This window comes from Lontra canadensis, unplaced genomic scaffold (genome assembly GCF_010015895.1).
Source record: "Lontra canadensis isolate GAN:19392208 unplaced genomic scaffold, GSC_riverotter_1.0 scaffold12, whole genome shotgun sequence".
Taxonomy (NCBI): Eukaryota; Metazoa; Chordata; class Mammalia; order Carnivora; family Mustelidae; genus Lontra; species Lontra canadensis.
Window position 1 is genome coordinate 11,108,994 of NW_022631006.1, and position 18,689 is coordinate 11,127,682.

At 39.2% G+C, this 18,689-nt stretch overlaps 1 protein-coding gene and 1 pseudogene across 2 annotated transcripts in view; one reads left to right on the top strand and one right to left on the bottom strand.

Moving 5' to 3' along the window:
- USP50 (ubiquitin specific peptidase 50) overlaps window positions 1-18,689 on the top strand; it is a 41,518-nt gene that overhangs the window by 7,487 nt on the left and 15,342 nt on the right. For both annotated transcript variants that reach the window (XM_032856506.1, XM_032856508.1), the window contains exon 6: window positions 3,057-3,189. In XM_032856506.1, coding sequence (XP_032712397.1) covers window positions 3,057-3,189 — 133 coding nt within the window. The remainder of the gene's footprint in view (window positions 1-3,056; window positions 3,190-18,689) is intronic.
- On the bottom strand, window positions 17,419-17,513 carry LOC116867586 (annotated as a pseudogene).

Below are 18,689 nucleotides of genomic sequence, written 5' to 3' on the forward strand. Positions count from 1 at the left end.
TTAGATCCATCATGTTGCAAATGACAAAATTTCATTCTTTTTTATGGTTGGGTAATATTCCACTGTATATATACACCACATTGTCTTTAGTCGCTCATCTATTTATAGACACTCATGTTGCTTGGCTCAAGCAACACTTGGCTCAAGCAACACTCATCTTGGCTACTGTAAATAATGCTGCAATAAATATAGGGGTACATAAATCTTTTCGAATTAGTGTTTTTTTCTTTTTTCTTTTTTTTTAAGATTTTTTTTTTTTATTTGCCAGAGAGAGAGAGAGAGCGAGCAAGTGAGTACACACAAGCAGGCAGAGAGGCAGGCAGAGGCAGTGAGAGAAGCCGGTTCCCTGCCGAGCAAGGAGCCTGATGCGGGACTCCATCCCATGACCCCCGGGATCATGACCTGAGCCGAAGGCAGCGGCTTAACCCACTGAGCCACCCAGGCGTCCCTAGAGTTTTTGTTTTCTTTGAGTAAATACCCAGTAGTGGAATTACTGGTTCATATGGTAATTCTATTTTTAATTTTTTGAGGAAACGCCATACAGTTTTCCCCAGGGACTGCTCTAGTTTGCATTCCCACCAATGGTGCACGAGGGTTTTTCTCCACATCTTCACCAACACTTGTTATTTCTTATCTTTTTAAATTTTAACCATTCTGACAGGTGTGAGATGATAGCTCACTGTGGTTCTGATTTGCATTTCCTTGGTGAGTGATGCTGAGCATCTTGTCACATGTCTGTTGGCTGTCTGGATGTCTGCTTTGGACAAATGTTTATTCAGGTCCTCTGCCCTTTTCTAATTGGGTTTTGTTTTGTTTTGTTTCTTTTTAAGTAAACTGTACCCTGAGACCAAGAGTCCCACGCTCTACTGACTGAGCCAGCCAGGGCCCTGGGATTATTTGTTTTTTGGATGAATTGTGTAAGTTCTTTTTTGGTAGTTAGAAGTCTAACGTGGGTCTCACAAGGCTAAACTCAAAGTGTCTGTAGGGCTGCATTCCTTTCTAGAGGTTCTAGAGAAGAATCTGATGCCTTCCCTTTCCAGCCAGAGGCTGCCCAAGTTCTTTGTGTTGTGACCCCTTCCTGCCATTTTCAAACCCTCAGCCATTTTAAGTGTATAATTCATTGGCATTCATTACATTCACAATGTTGTGCAAAAATTACCCCTACTTCCAAACCTTTTTCATTTTTGTAGCAAGAATCCATCTGAGGGGATGTTCTGTATTTGTCACCACATTATATCAGGAGGCACATTGTAAAAGTTTGTCTCACTATTGGTGATGTTAAGTTTGACCCTGAGTTAAGGTAGTGACTCTAAGATCCCATCATTCAGAAAGGTATAGTTTCCCCTCTGTAATCAGTGTGACTCTGGACTCTGGGATATTTTTAAACTTAATGTGCTTAATATCCATTACTATCATCATTCTTAATGTTTAAATTGTTCAAAACTGGCCTGTGGGAACTCCTTCAAGTCTGTTCCTCTGAGCCCATCAATTAGTATATGTTTATTAAAGTATAATTGCAAGTATAAAATGTATCCTTCTTAGACATACAGTTCTGTGAACTGTAACAAATCCATGCAGTCCTGTAACCATCAGAGCGAACATACAGACTATGTCCATCACCCCAAAAAGTTTCTCATGTTTTTTTCATAATCCACCCCTTCTCCCACCCTCAGCCCCTGGAAAAGTCTGATCTGATTTCCATCTCTATAGTTTTACCTTTTCCAGAATGCCCTATGTTATACCATATGTTTGTGTGGTTTACTTCTCGCTCTCTCTCTCTCTCTCTCTTTTTTTTTTTTGACTTAAACTTCTTTCACTTACCATAGTGTTTCTGAGATTAATTCATTAGTGGCAAAAGTTAGTGGTTCTTTCCTTTTTATTGCTGTGTAGAATTCCCTTTTGTGAATTTACCACACTTTTTTTTTTTTTAATTCAGTAGTCTTCACGCCCAGTGTGGGGCTTGAACTCGTGACCCTGACATCAGGAGTCACATGCTGTACCAACTGAGCCAGCCAGGCACCCCTTATATCATAATTGTTTATTCGTTCATCAGTTGATGAGCATTTGGGTTGATTCCAACTTGTGGATGGTAGGAACACTGCTGCTGTAAACATTAGCATATAGGTTTTTATGTGGGTGTAAGTCTTCATTTCTTTTGCTGTGATGCATAGGCATGGGATTGCTGGGTCAGATGGTATTCCCTTAGTTTTTGCAAACAAGTTTTCTTGCTTTCTGGAACGAGATTGTCTCAGGTTCACACAGTAATTTCCCTGCACTAGACCTAAATCAGCCATTCAGTCATTTTTCCAAAAGAAACTTTATTTATTTACTTACTTATTTACTTACTTCCCTACTTATTTACTTATTTAGAGGGAGGGAGGGGCAGAGGGAAAAGGAGCGAGAGAGCGAGCGAGCATCGTAGGCAGGTTCCATGCCCAGCTCAGGGTGCAACGTGGGGCCGCTGAGGGTGCAACGTGGGGCTCCACCCCCCAACCCTGAGATCATGAGCTGTGCCAACCCAGAGTTGGATGCTTAGCTGACTGAGCCACCCAGGTGCCACTGAAATTTATTTTTTAAAAAGCTCTAGGGAGTCTACTGTGAGTTCATATTTGGGAGCTATTGATCTACATAGCAAATAGAGAATGTGACAAGATTTTCAGAAAATTTTATCTTATTAAAGATATATTGAAACCTCAGAGCTGGGAAACAGGACACTGCTGAGATAACAATGTGATAAAAACGGAGTCAGTCAATGTGATTCCTACTCTCTGATGCCAAGCCTGGCTTTGTCCCTGTCTTCTTTTGTGCTGGACTCTGCACCGTCTCACCCCCGGACTCACAGCCCTGGCACAAACAGTTTCATTTCCGGTGACACTGTGGAGTTGCACATTATAAATACACATAGATAAGAAAGAAATGTATGTACAGGTCTGTGCCAAATTAGCTTTCCAAGAAATTACTTCTAACTGTAGTTGGAATTTACCAAGGTATGTAGACTTCATTCACAAATGGTTTACAAACTTACTTTATATTTTGCACATTTATTCTCTCTCCAGATTTGACATTCTGGGTACAATGAAAAGGAAACTGAGAACGGATATTCATTACCCACTCACTAACTTGGACCTTACCCCTTACATTTGTCCAGTTTTTCGGAAACACCCTAAATATAACCTCTGTGCAGTGGTGGTAAGTAAAATACTATTTAAAACAGCATAAATTTAAAGAAAACTGAAGCATTATCTACTTGAACATCTACTCTCACCTTTCCCTCGTTTCTCCTATATTCTCTTTTTTTTAAAGCAAAATATATAGACTGGAACTTTCTGTGTTGACTTCAAACAGTAGAATAACGAAAGAATAAAATGTTCTGTCCACAGCTTCACTACTTTCCCTCCACTTACTGGCTATGTCAGATCTGGGGCATTTCCAAGTTGGCCTGTGGGGGCAGCAGAAGTTAGTATGGATAGCTTTATGTTGAATATTCGCGAGCCATTCTATGGCCAAAGTTCCCTGACACTCCACACAGAATAGTCCCAGAGTCACTGCCTGTGTGCTTCCAGTCCTAAGGAAACTCTGGCTGGGTTGGGGGAGTCCCCTTTGGCTCTAAGTCAACCATCACTATTGAAGAGTCCCTGAAGGAAAGAAAGCATGGAGTATAATTCAGACCAAATCACCAAGAACTTCCCACAACGTCAAACAGCTCCAAGCACCAAGCCATTCTCCGGTTTCTGTTCGGGATTTCAGTGTAAACAGTCTTTAGAACCTGGAGGTCCAGTGGGGTGCACAGCAGATGGGAGGAATCCCACCAGAACCCAGTATACTTCCCCAGGGTCCTCTGATGCACCCAAGTCTCGTTTGCCTATTCAGCTTGTTGAATTAACACATTATAAAATGTTACTCCCACTCTTTAACCTCTTTCACATCTCAGAACCGTAACTTCAACCTTTAAAAAATAATCCTTTTTTTTTTTTTTTTTTTTAATTTCAAGCCTTGACATTCCCCCTCTTTCTCATTTATCCTGACCTCATATGAGCTTTTCCTTCTCTCACTTCCCTCCTGGAGATCTAAAGTGATGTCCTCTTCTCTGTCATATCAAATACAGACTCTACTGTGGATTCCAAAATGACACAGGACCCGCCTCCCTTGTATTTCACTGTTTACATTTCTCATTACATGTTTCTTCTTTAAGAAAATCCAAGAGACAGAAAGCTGAATTTGTTAAAAAAAAAAAAAAAGTATGTAATTATCTACATTATGAGAAGATAGACATTTGTAAAAAGAGTCACTCCAAGTCTCCTATAAATTTGTGATCTTTTTAGTGTTTAAATTATTATTAACTGAGGGGCCAAAAATTGGTTTCAAAAGAGAAATAGATTTAGAATTTACAATCAACTGCCAGATGATGATGGAAAATCAGCTGATAATCTTATTGGGGTCCCTTGTACACAACAAGCTGTTTTCTCATGCAGTTTTTAAGATTCTCTCCTTATCTTTCACTTTTGACCGTTAATTTCATAATTTAATTTTTTTTGAGGTGGGAAGGAACAGTGGGAGAGGGAGTAAGAGGATTTTTTTTTAATTTACTTATTTATTTATTTGACAGAGAGATCACAAGTAGACAGAGAGGCAGGCAGAGAGAGGGGGAAGCAGGCTCCTTGCTGAGCAGAGATCCCGATGTGGAGCTAGAACCTAGGACCCTGAGATCAGGACCTGAGCTGAAGGCAGAGGCTTAACCCACTGAGCCACCCAGGTGCCCAGGAGTAAGAGAATCTTAAGTGGCTCAATGTCCAGCACCAATATAGTACAGACCCAACGTGGGGCTCTGTCTCAGGACACTGAGATCATGACCTGAGCTGAAATCAAGAGTTGGACTTTTGACCAACTGAGCCATCCAGGTGTCCCCACTTTTGACATTTTAATTATAATGTGTGTTGGTATGGGTCTCTTTGGAAATCTCTGGACCTGGATTGTCTGTTTCTTTCCCCAAGTTAGAAAATTTTTCAGTCATTATTTCTTCAAATAAGTTTTCTCCCCCTTTATTTCCCTCTTCTTTCTGGAACCTCTATCATGCAAATGTTAGTCTGTTCAGTGTTATGCTGTAAGTCCCTTAGCTCTCTTTATTTAAAAATTTCATTTATTTTTGTTGTTGTTGCGCTGACTGGGTGAATTCCACTGCCGTGTCTTTAAGTTAACTGACCCTTTTTTCTGCCTCAGCTAGTCGCTGTTGAATCCCTCCTGTATTTTTCAGTTCAGTTACGGTGTTCTTCACCTCTATGACTTCTGTTTGCTACTTTCTTCTATTTTCTGTCTGTTGAAGTTCTCACTGTGTTCATTCATTCAGTTCCTGAGTTCGGTGAGCATGTTTATGACCGATACTTTAAACTCTTGATAAGGTAAATTACTTACCTCTGTCTCATTAAGGTCTTTTCTGGGGTTATCTTGTTCTTTTAAGACATATTTCTCTTTTAGTTTGCTTAACTTCCTGTGTTGGTTTCTGTACAATAGAAGCAATGGCCACCACCTGTAGCCTTGAAGAAATGGCTGTGTACAGCGCAGGAACCTTATTGTTCGACCATGCCCTAGCTTTTGTCTTTCAACTCTTTGTGATTGTCCAAGCAACCTATTTGATTTTTGATGGTTCCCAGTGGTTGACAATGTTAAATGTCCCAAAGGGGAGGATCTTGGTCAGCAGCTAGATTTAGGCATACTGGAAGCCAGACCCTCGGACAGCAGCTTTTAAAGTATGACAGTACATACCTACAGTTCCATGGGACCACATGCATAAAGGCTTGCTGGCCACCAAAGGCCGGACAATCTGGACGTGTTCCTTGGGCAACAGTTGGGGAAATCAGGGCCCCAGATGAATGTAGAAGCTCCTTTCTGAGAGACAGCAGTAAGTTGTAGCAAGGCAGAGGGAGAACACAAAGATGGCATCTACCAGCCCAGGGCCTGGACGGCACCTCCGCTGGACCCTAGTTGTGTGCCAAACCTAAATCCTTCTCCTCAGGCTTCATGAAGCCCCAGGACAAGCAAATAGGCCTCTTTCACAGAAAGACTGGGCGTATGTCTCATTCTGCCATCTGTCTGTCCAGTGCCCTGGGGGCGATAGCAGGCCAGGAACTGTCTCTGATGGTTACAATCCTGTAGGACCCAGGAACAAAAGCCGCTGTGCCCACCAGAGCCAGGCAGTTATATAGAATCCCTTGGTTGGCATTCACAACAACCAGGGCACCAGACACAGGTTAAAGCTCCACTTCGGGAAACATCAGCATGCTGGAGCTTGGCGGAGGAAGGGGAGGGGCTCTTGAAGATGGCTCACGTGGCCAGCAGGACTCTCCATGTGTGCTGCATTAGATGCCTGCCTTTCAGGCCAGGGCTTTAAAATTAGCAAATGAGCCGCATTCACCTAAAGCCGCAATTGGCTGCCTCTGTGTTGCACCCTGGGACAAGGGAGTTTGAACCCTTTAAGAGCCACGATAGCTCGCTATAGCCTTGTGGGTCTCATGGATGCAAGTGGTGCTGGATTTTGGTGTGTTCCTGGGAGGAGGTGAGCCCAGGATTCTACGTTGCTGTCTTGGGTGAGTATCCCTTTTTTCTTGATTTTTTTTAAAGGGAATAATCAAGAGTAATGCTTGCCGTGTTTTAGTAGCTGTACTTTGTCAGGTAATTGGTACTTTCTTCTATTTTGGTTTTGCTAACACTTTTTGTGCGTGTTTGTAAAGGTGGTGATTTTATTAAATCTGTGTCTCTACAACAACTGAGAAATGGCCCTCCTGAACCCTTTTTAATTCTGTTGATATGTTGAATTATATTTATAGATGTTCTAACTTATCTACCCTTTATTTTTGCTACCCTTGAGCTGCTGGGATAAATACTATTTGGTCATTATTATCTGAGATGTATTTTGCTTGATTTGGTTTACCACACTTTAAGATTTTTGCAATAATCTCTCGAATGAGCCTTATCTTTGCTTTTCTTCCTTATACCCTTTGTCTAGTGTACGTACCAAAGTTAAACTGACCTCCTGAGTTAGAGGAGCTTTTCTTCCTTTCGTATAGAAGTTTGTGTATAAGGCTATGATAAGTTTCTTTACGAATTGATAGAACTCATCTGTGTGAACGCACCTGGGCATGCATTCCCCTTTGAGGGGTGATTGTTAACTCCTGGTATAATTTCTTTAATCCTTGTAGGTCTATACAGGCTTTGTATTTTCTTCTTCCATCGGTTTGGTAAGTTATAATTTCCTGTGTATTTGTCCATTTCATCTGAGTGTTCAGTTTTCTGGCATAACTTTTTTTGGGTATTAAAAAAATTTTAAATTTCTGCTGGATCTGTAGATATCTGTACTTTTTTCATTTCTAATTTTATGTACTTGGTATTGTTTTGTATTTTTTGATTAATGTTATGTCTATATTGTTGAAGCCTTTTCAAAGGACCAACTTTTGATTTTTGATCCTCCTTATTATATCTTTGTTTTCTGGTTCATTAATCTGATTTTATTATCTATTTCCACTTAGGTTCATTCTCTTTCTTACTGTTTTTAATTGGGAACTTAGTTCATTAACATTCACTCTCTTTGTTCATATATAAGCCTTAAAACTCAAAAGTTTCTCTGGATAATACTTTCACTACCTATCACATTTTAAATTCTAGAACCCTTGAATACAAAATAGAGAGGGTAATAATGCATCCATTACCAGCATTATAAATGAGCTATCAATTCACCTGTAATGCCTGGCCCGCTCTGCTCCCTGAACCCCCTGAACCGTATTATTTTTGTATTACATATTTCTTATGCATTAGTTTGATTGTGTTAAAAAATTATGATCTGTATGAATCCAATTCTTTTACATGTGTTGAGGCTTGTGTTTGTCTGTTGATTAGGAGCCAGCTTCCTTATGTCCTGGAAGTTAAATTTGTGTTATTCAAAGCTATCTCAACCGTTTTTTTTTGTTTGACTAATTGGTGGTTGAAAGAAATGTGTTGAAATCTTTATTTGTTCATTTTACAGCGAACAATCAGGAATGATGCTGTAGTTTTTAGTAGCTATACTTTATCAGGGTATGGATTTTTCCTTTTGCTCTGGTTTTGCTAATAGTTTTGTGCATGTTTGTAAAGGCATTGAATTTTATTAAACTTTTTTCCCACAACAATTGAGATGCTTTGGTTTTCCTGAAATCTTTATAATCCGTTAATATGGTCAATTACATTTATAGATTTTCTATTTTTACTATATTTTCATTGCCGGGATAAATACTATTTGGTCATTTTAAAATTTTTTATTTAAATTCAATTAATCAACATATAATGTATTATTACTTTCAGAGGTAGAGATCAGTGATTCATCAGTCTTATATAATACCTATGCTCTTTACATCACGTACCACCTTAATGTCTGTCATCCAGTTACTCCAACCCCTCTACCCTTAGCCCTCCAGCAACCTTCATTTTGTTTCCTATGATTAAAAGTTTTTTACGGTTTGTCTCCCTCTCTGGTTTCATCTTGTTTTCTTTTTCTCTTCCCCTATATTCCTCTGTTTTGTTTCTTAAATTCACCATGTGAGTGAGATCATGTGATAATTGTCTTTCTCTAATTGACTCATTTTGCTTAGCCTGATACCCTCTAGTTCCATCCATGTCATTGTAAATGGCAAGATTTCATTTTTTGATGCCAGAGTAGTATTCCATTGTATATATATATACCGCATCTTCTTTATCCATTCATCTATCAGTGGACATCTGGGCTCTTCCCACAGTTAGCTATTGTGGACATTACTACTATAAACATTGAGGTGCAGGTTCCCTTTCATTTAACTACATTGGTATCTTTGGGGTAAATCCCTGATAGTGCAATTGCTGCGTCGTAGGGTAGCTCTATTTTCAACTTTTTGAGGACCCTCCATACTGTCTTCCAGAGTGGCTGCACCAGCTTGCATTCCCACCAACACTGTAGGAGGGTTCCCCTTTCTCCGCATCCTTGCCAACATCTGTTGTTTCCTGACTTGTTAATTGTAGTCATTCTGACTGGCGTGAGCTGGTATCTCCTTGTGCTTTTGATTTGTATTTCCATGATGCCGAATGATGTTGAGCATTTTTTCATGTGTCTGTTGGCCATCTGTATGTCTTCTTTGCAGAAATGTCTGTTCATGTCTTCTGCCCAATTCTTGATTGGATTATTCTTCAGGTGTTGAGTTTGATAAGTTCTTCATAGATTTTTGGATACTAGCCCTTCATCTGATATGTCATTTGCAAGTATCTTTTCCCATTGTGTTGGTTGTCTTTTGGTTTTGTTGACTATTGCCTTCACTATGCAAAAGCTTTTTATCTTGATGAAGTCCTAGTAGTTCATTTTACATAAACTTTTTTTAAAGATTTTATTTATTTGACTGAGAGAGATCACAAGTAGGCAGAGAGGCAGGCAGAGAAGGAGAGGAGGAGGAAGCAGGTTCCTTGCTGAGCAGAGAGCCCCATATGGGGCTTGATCCCAGGACGCTGGGATCATGACCCGAGTCGAAGGTAGAGGCTTTAACCCACTGAGCCAGCCAGGCGCCCCACTAGTAGTTCATTTTAAACCTTTGTATACCTTTGGAGACGTGTCCAGCAAGAAGCCATTGCGGCCAAAGTCATAGAGCTTGCTGCCTGTGTTCTCCTCTAGGATTTTGGTGGATTCCTCTCTCACATTGAGGTCTTTCGTCCATTTGAGTCTATTTTTGGGTGTAAGGAAATGGTCCAGTTTTATTCTTCTGCCTGTGGCTGTCAAATTTTCCCAACACCGTTTGCTGAAGAGACTGTCTTTTTTCCATTAGATATTCTTTCCTGCTTTGTCAAAGATTAGTTGACCATAGAGTTGAGGATCCATTTCTGGGTTCTCTATTCTGTTCTATTGATCTAGGTGTCTGTTTTTGTGCCAGTAGCATACTCTCTTGATGATCACAGCTCTGTAACGGAGCTTGAAGTCTGGAATTGTGAGGCCACCAACTTTGGTTTTCTTATTCAACATTCCTTTGGCTATTCATGGTCTTTTCTGGTTCCATACAAATTTTAGGATTATTTCTTCTAGTTCTGTTAAAGAAAGTTGGTATTTTGATTAGGATTGCATTGAATGTATAGATTGTTCTAGGTAGCATAGACATTCTAATAATATTTATTCTTTCAATCCATCTTTCATCAGTGTTTTAGTTTTCAGAGTACTGGTTTTTCACCCCTTTGGTTAAGTTTATTCCTAGGTATTTTATAGTTCTGGTGTAGTTGTAAATGGAATTGTTTTCTTTCTTTCTTTTTTTTTTTTTAAAGATTTTATTTATTTATTTGACAGAGATCACAAGTAAGCAGAGAGGCAGGCAGAGAGAGGAGGAAGCAGGTTCCCTGCCAAGCAGAAAGCCCGATATGGGGCTCGATCCCAGGACCCTGGGATCATGACCTGAGCCAAAGGCAGAGGCTTTAACCCACTGAGCCACCCAGGCACCCCTGGAATTGTTTTCTTAATTTCACTTTATTCTGCCTCGTTATTAGTGTATAAGAATGCAGCAAATTTCTGTACATTGATGTTTATATCCTGCAGCTTTACTGAAATCACTTATCAGTTCTAGTAGTTTTTTGAGTGGAATCTTTAGGGTTTTCTACATGTCATCTGCAAATAGGGTTTTACTTCTTCCTTACAAATTTGGATGACTTTTATTTCCTTATATTATCTAATTTCTGTGGCTAGAACTTTCCTGTACTATGTTGAATAGAACTGGTGAGAACCGACATTCTTGTCTTGTTCCTGACCTTAGGAGGAAGGTCTCATGTTGTCCCCACTGGGTGGCTCAGATGGTTAAGCCTTTGCCTTTGGCTCAGGTCATGATCTCTGGGTCCTGGGATCAAGCCCCATGTTGAGCTCCCACCTCAGTGGGGTCTGTTTTTCCCTCTCCCTCTGCCTCTCCCCCTGTTTCTGTGCTCTCTCTCTCTCTAATGAATAAATAAAATCTTAAAAAAAAAAAAAAGGATAACGATTGTTAGCAACCTATTATACAACATTTATTATGTGGCAAATATTGAGTGCTTTATATATTTAAAAAATATGTTGTCTCTGGATTTTCATTTATGGCCTTTATTATGTTGAGATTATTGTTCCCTCTAAGCCTACTTTGCAGAGTGTTTTTATCATGCGTGAATAAGGTACTTGGTCAAAAGCTTTTTCTGTATCTATTGGAGTGATCATATAGTTTTTATCATTTCTCTTATTGATGAAATGAATCACATTGATTGTTTTGCAAATTATTAATGACCTTGCAACCTAGTATTGAATCCACTTGTTTGTGGTATATGATTTTTTTAATATGCTGTTTGATTTGGTTTGCTAATATTTTGTTGAGGATTTTTGGATCTATAGTCCTGAGAGATATTGGCCTATAGTTTTCTTTTATTGATTTTTTTTTTTAAATGATTTTAGTATCAGGACAATACTGGCCTCATAGAATGAATTTTGAAATTTTCTTTCCTCTTGAATTTTTTGGAATAGTTTAAGAAGAATGGCATTAGCTCTTCTTTACATGCTTGGTAGAAATCACCTCTGAAGCCATCTGGTCCTGGACTTTTGTTTTTTGGGCAGTTTTTTGGTTACTGTTGTAGTTTTATTGCTGGTGATTGATCTGTTAAAATTTTCCATTTCTTCTTGCTTTAGTTTTGGTAGGTTTTATGTTTCTAGATATTTATCCATTTCTTCTATGCTGTCCAATTTGTTGGCATACAGCTTTTCATAATACTCTTATAATTGTTCTTATTTCTGTAGTGTTGTTCCTCCTTTTTGTTAGTAATTTTCTTTATTTGGGTTCTATTTTTTTTTTAATGAGTCTTGTTAGAGATTTATTAAATATGTTAACTTTTCAAAGAATCAGCTCCTGGTTTTATTGACCTGTCTTATTGTTTTTTTAGTTTATCATTTATTTTTGCTCTAATCTTTATTATTTCTTTCAGTCTGCTGTTTTGGGGTTGTGTTTGTCCTTTTTTCTAGCTCCTTTAGGCATAAGGTTAGGTTTTGAGCTTTTTTTTCCTTCTTGAGGTAGGCCTGTATTGCTATAAACTTCCCTCTTAGAACAGCTTTTGCTGCATCTCAAAGATTTTGGAGCATTGTTTTTCATTTTCATTTAATTCCATGTAATTTTAAAAAAAGATTTTATTTATTATTTGAGAGAGACACAGCAAGAGAGGGAACACAAGCAGGGACAGTGGGAGAGGGAGAAGCAGATTTCCCGCTGAGCAGGAAGCTGGATGTATGTGGTGCTTGATCCCAGGATCCTAGGATCACGACCTGAGCCGAAGGCAGACGCTTAGCGATTGAGCCAACCAGGGGTCCCTCCATGTAACTTTTTATTTCTTCTTTGATTTCTTGGTTGACCCACTCATTGTTTAGTAGCAGGTTATTTAACCTCCAGGTATTTGTGCTCTTTCCAGATTCTTTCTTGTTGATTTCTAGTTTCATAGCAATGTGGTCAGAAAAGATGCATGGTATGCTTTGATCTTCCTGAATTTGTCAAGACTTGTTTTGTGACTAACATGTGATCTATTCTGGAGAATGTTCCTTCCCCATTTGAAAAGAATGTGTAATCTGACATTTTAGGATGGAATGTTTGAATATACCTGGTGAATCCATCTGGTCCATTGTGTCATCAATCAAAGCCACTGTTTTCTTGTTGATTTTCTGTTTAGATAATCTGTCCATTGATGTAAGAGGGGTGTATAATAAGATACTATTATTATCAATTAGTTCCTCTAGTGTGTTATTAACCATTTTATGTGTTTGGGTGATTCTATGTTGGGTGCATAAATATGTACAATTGTTACAGCCTCTTGTTGGATCATCCCCTTTATTATTATATAGTGGTGTTCTTTGTCCCTGTTAGTCTTTGCTTTAAAGTCTATTTTGTCTGACATAGGTACTGCTACCCCAGATTTCTTTTGGCATCCATTGGCATGATAAATGATTCTGCATCCCCTCACTTTCAATCTGCTGATCTCTCTTGGTCTGAAATGAATCTCTTGTAAGCAGCATATAGACGGGTCTAGTTTTTGTATATTTTGTTTCGTTTTGTTTTTTATCCATGCTGACATCTTATGTCTTTGGCTAGACCATTCAGTCCTTTTACATTCAAAATAATTAGTGATAGATATGCATTTATTGCTATTTTGTTACTTGGTTTGTGGTTGTTCGTATAGATATTCTCTGATCCTTTCTTGACTCTTTAATGTTTTGTTGTCTTTCTTAGATATACTTGGATTCCTTTCTCTTTATTCTTTGCATATACAGTATTGTTTTTTAATTTATGGTTACCATTAGGTTTGCATATAACATCTTCTGCTAATAGCAATCTATATTAAGTTGATGGTCACTTAAGTTTAATCCCTTCTCTGCCACGTGTTAGGTATATGATGTCATATTTTGCATCATCTTATTTTGAGTCCCTTGACTGATTTACAGAAATACTTATTTTTACTGCTTTTGTGTTTCTTACTTTTCATATTCTCACTGATGGCCCTTCTTTCCACTCAAAGTGTCCCCTTTAATATTCCTTGTAAGGCTGGTTTAGTGGTCCTGAAGTCCTTCAGTTTTTGTCTGTGAAACTATTTATTTCTCCTCTTTTGAATGATAGCCTTGCTGGATAGAGTGTTCTTGGCTATAGATTTTCCTTTTTTCAGCACTTAGCAGGCCAGAAGGGAGTGGCATGACATATTCAAAGTTCCTGCTGAAAAAACCCTCTTACAGGGGTGCTTGGGTGGTTCAGTGGGTTAAGCCTCTGCCTTCGGCTTGGGTCATGATCTAGGGGTCTTGGGATCGAGCTCCGTGTAGGGCTCCCTGCTCAGCAGGGAGCCTGCTCCCCCACCCACCGCCTGACTCTCTGCCTGCTTGTGATATCTCTTTCTCTCTCTCTGTGTCAAATAAATAAATAAAATCTTAAAAACAAATCAAAACAAAACCAAACTCTCTTACAGCCTTATGGGGTTTCACTTGTATGTAACTGTCTTCTTTTTCTTGCTTCTTTTTTTTTTTTTTTTAAAGATTTTATTTATTTGACAGATAGAGATCACAAGTAGGCAGAGAGGCAGGCAGAGAGAGTGGGGGAAGCAGGCTCCCTGCTGAGCAGAGAGCCTGATGCGGGGCTCCATCCCAGGACCCTGGGATCATGACCTGAGCCAAAGGCAGAGGCTTTAACCCACTGAGCCACCCAGGCACCCCTTTTTCTTCTTTTTCTTCATTATTTTTTGCCATTTTAATTACCTTTTGTCTTGATGTGGACTTCCTTGCATTGAATTTTGGTGGGAAATCCCTGTCCTCCCTAGACTGGATATTTGGGTCATTCCCCAGATTAAGGAAGTTTTTAGCTATTTGTCAAATAATTTTTATGCCCCCTTCTCTCTGTTTCTTCTGAGATCTCTATAATGTGGATGTTATTATACTTGATGGGAGTCACTGATTTCCCTAGGACTATCCCAATTTAAATAATTTTCTTTCTTCTCCTTTGCTCAGCTTGGTTACTTTCCATTATTCTGCCTTCCAGGTCATTAATTTGTTCCTTTGTTTCATCTAGCCTGCTATTTATGCCATCAAGTGTATTTTTAATTTCATTTTTTGCATTCTTCATTTCTGATTGGTTCTTTTTAAAAAATATAAGATATATTTATTATTTTTCTGACCAAAGTACAATGATTTTTTATTTTTAAATCTCCTTAAATAACCAAAAATGTGTTTAAGAATGTAAAACACAAAGAGGAAATTAAACATTAGATGTTTTTACTTCATACCAACTCGACATTTAGTCTAGAAAATAAACAAAAACATGTTGAATGAAGTGTTAATAAAATGCTAACAAAATCATTTTATCATAAACCTAATACATGCACTTCAAGACTCGACTGCTAGGAATTTTAAGATCAGGTTTTTAAAAAAAAATTTTTTTGTAATTTATCCTTTTGGTTTTTGTTTTTAAAAAAATTTTTTAATTATTAATTTTTATTAACATATAATGTATTATTTGCCTCAGGGGTACAGGTCTGTGAATTGTCAGGCTTACACACTTTACTGCACTCACCATAGCACATACCCTCCCCAATGTCCGTAACCCAACCACCCTCTCCAACCATCCCACCACCAGCAACCCTCACTGTTTTGTAAGATTTAGAATCTCTTATGATTTGTCTCCCTCCTGATTCCATCTTCTTTCATTTCTTCCTACCCTACCCCCCAACCCCCCACTCTGCCTCTCAAATTCCTTATATCAGGGAGATCATATGATAGTTGTCTTTCTCTGATTGACTTATTTCGCTCAGTGTAATACCTTCTAGTTCCGTCCATGTTGTTGCAAATGGCAAGATTTCATTTCTTCTGGTGGCTGCATAGTATTCCATTGTGTACATATACAACATAATATCAGTTTAATCATTAATAACAGTATATAATAAAGCACAGGAACACATGCCCATAGATATAATCCTTGCCCCTTCCCCTCAGAATCATGTCAGAATAAAGTTGACAGTTTTGCCAGGCTCTGAATCCCCAGTGACCTCTGTCCCTGGAAGCAAAGAAGATACTCTGCCCCTCAACTCCATATAAGCTATAATAAAACAAAGCCTAAGCTTTCTTACCTTCATAAAGGAAATGGCCAGTTTTTTGATAAATACCGAAACACTCTAGGAATTCACTTTATGAGTTTACTAAACACATTTTGCAAGAACCAACTACACAAAAGTTTCCTTTGAAATTTGGTCTACAAATTCACTTAACAGGTTGGAAATTCAAAACCTATAAGATAATGAGAAGTAGGGAATCCCTAATCCTAACCTGTTGCAATTATTATTTTTTTTAAAGATTTTATTTATTTATTTGACAGAGACAGATCACAAGCAGGCAGAGAGGCAGGCAGAGAGAGGAGGAGGCAGGCTCCCTGCCGAGCAGAGCAACCAATGCGGGGCTCGATCCCAGGACCCTGGGATCATGACCCGAGCTGAAGGCAGAGGCTTTAACCCGCTGAGCCACCCAGGCGCCCCACCTGTTGCAATTATTAAAGGGATATACACACATCCTAAAAAGTTTTGCTCACAGAAGGCACAAACTAAAAAAGGGATATGCTTTTTGAGTAAAAAAAAGAACTAGCCCATATCCTTCTTTGTTTTTTATCTCTGTGTTAAGGGTCTCACGGATGCCCTCCACTCCAGTGAATTTCTTTGTGATCATTACTTTAAATTCTCTATCAGGCATATCACTTGTATCCATTTTACTCTGGTCTCTTTCTGTGGTTTGGTCCTGCTCTTTCATTTGGGAGATACTTCTCTGTCCCTTCATTTTGTCTAACTCTCTGTCTATTTCTGTGTGTTTGGAAAGTCAGCTACATCTCTTGCTCTTAGTGGTAACAGTTCTATGAAGAAGAGGTCCTGCAGCACAGTGTCCCCTGTCTCCCAGGACCTGGTGCATCAGGGAGTGTCTCCTATGTATGTTGTGTGTGCTTTGCTGTTGAATCATGACCCCTTTTTTCTTCAGTCCAGTTGTCAGCAGAGGCTGTCTTTGCCCGTTGTGGGTGGGCCCTGAGGTGTGTCTGCTTGCAAAAGGAGACCTCCCCCCACCGCTGCTGGAAGTGATGTCCCGTGAAACACGCAGCTCAGGAGATGTGGGGTAACAGGTTTGCGATGGTCTTTTGCGGGGCCTGACAGACGTGAGTGGGCCTGGGAAAGGTAGATCCGCCCAAATCGGTGCCGTGTTCTGACCTCCATGTGGCCTCTTTCCTGTCTTTAGTTGTGGAGTTTGTGTTGGCAGACTCCGAGTTGTTTTTTGGGTGATTCATGCTGATATGGGTGTTATCTGTGAGATGAGCCCAACTTCAGGTCCTTCTACTCCACCATCTTCCCAGCCCTCTGGGTTTTAGTTTTGTATCCTGCAACTTTACTGAATTCATTTATTCCGGTCACTTTTTGGTAGAGTCGTTAGGTTGTCTATGTATAGCTTCATGTCATCTGCGAATAATGACAGTGTAACTTCTTTACCGATACAGATGCCCCTTTTTTCTTTTGGTTGTCTGCTTGCTATAGCTAGGACTTCCAGTATTATGTCGAATAAAAGTGACAATGGGCATCCTTGTCTTGTTCCTGATTTTAGAGGAAAAGTTCTGTTTTTCACCATTGAATATGATGTTAGCTATGGACCTGTCCTATATGGCCTTTGTTATGTTGAGGTATGTTCCTTCTAAACACACTATTGAGACTTTTAAAAATGAATGTTGTACTTTGTACTTTGTTGATGATGTTGTACTTTGTCAAATGCTTTTTCTGCATCTATGGAGGTGATCATATGATTTTTATGCTTTATTGATTTGTGAATATTAAACCATCCTTGCATCTCCAGGATAAATTCTACTTGATTGTGGTGAATGATTTTTTTTTTTTTTTAACAAAATGTCACAAATTTGAATGTCATTCTGATGCAGGGGTCCTGCTAATCCCTATCCTTCCAATTTTAGTATATGTGCTGTTGAAGTGAGCATAGTGAATAAGCCTTTAACATGTAGTTGATGCAGTTTAATATTTTGTGGGGGGTTTTTAAAATTTTTTTTATTTATGAGAGAGCATGAGAGAGAGCAAGTAAGCACAAGCATTGCGGGTGGGGTTTGGAGGAAGGGCAGAGGGAGAGGGAGAAGCAGACTCCCCAGTGAGCAAAAAGCCTGATGGGGAGCTTGATCTCAGGCCCCTGGGATCATGACCTGAGCCGAAGACAGCCGCTTAAGGACCGAGCCACCCAGGTGCTCTTATTGGGGGGATTTTTGCATCTATGTTCATCAGGGATATTGGCCTGTGGCATTTTTGTGGTGTCTTGGTTTTGGTATCAGGATGATCCTGGCTTCACAGAATAAATTTGGAAGCTTTCCTTTGTCTTCTATTTTTTTGGAATAGTTTGAGAAGAATGGGTATTAATTTTTCTTTAAATGTTGGGCAGAATTCCCCTCTGAAGCCATCTGATCTGGAATTTTAATTTTTTGGTAGTTCTGTTCTTTTTCTTTTCTTTTCCTTTTTTTTTTTTTTTTAAAAAGATTTTATTTATTCATTTGAGAGAGTGCACAGCACCAGCTGTGGGGAGAGGCAGAGGGAGAAGTAGACTCCCGATCGCAGGCTTGATCCCAGGACCTGGAGATCAGGACCTGAGTGAAGGCAGATGCTCAACTGACTAAGCTACCCAGGTGCCCCTTTAGTAGTTTTTTAAATCCAGTTCACTTTTGTTACTAGTGATTGGTCTCTTCAGGTTTTCCATTTCCTCCTGATTGAATTTTGGAAGATTATGTTTCTAGGAATTTATCCATTTCTTCTAGGTTTATCTAATTTTTGGTGTATAATTTTCATAATTTTTTAAAAGATTTTTATTTATTTGACAGACAGAGATCACAACTAGGCAGAGAGGCAGGCAGAGAGAGAGGAAAGGAAGCAGGCTCCCTGCTGAGCAGAGAGCCTGATGTGGGGCTCGATCCCAAGACCCTGGGATCATGATGTGAGCTGAAAGCAGAGGCTTTAACCCACTGAGCCACCCAGGTGCCCTGTCCCTTTCCTATTTTTTTTTTTTTTTAATCTCTATACCTCTGTTTCTGCTCTGATCTTTATTAGTTTTTTCCTTCTACTAAACTTGGTCTTTATTTGTTATTTTTCTAGTTTCACTGGTGTGAGATTAGATT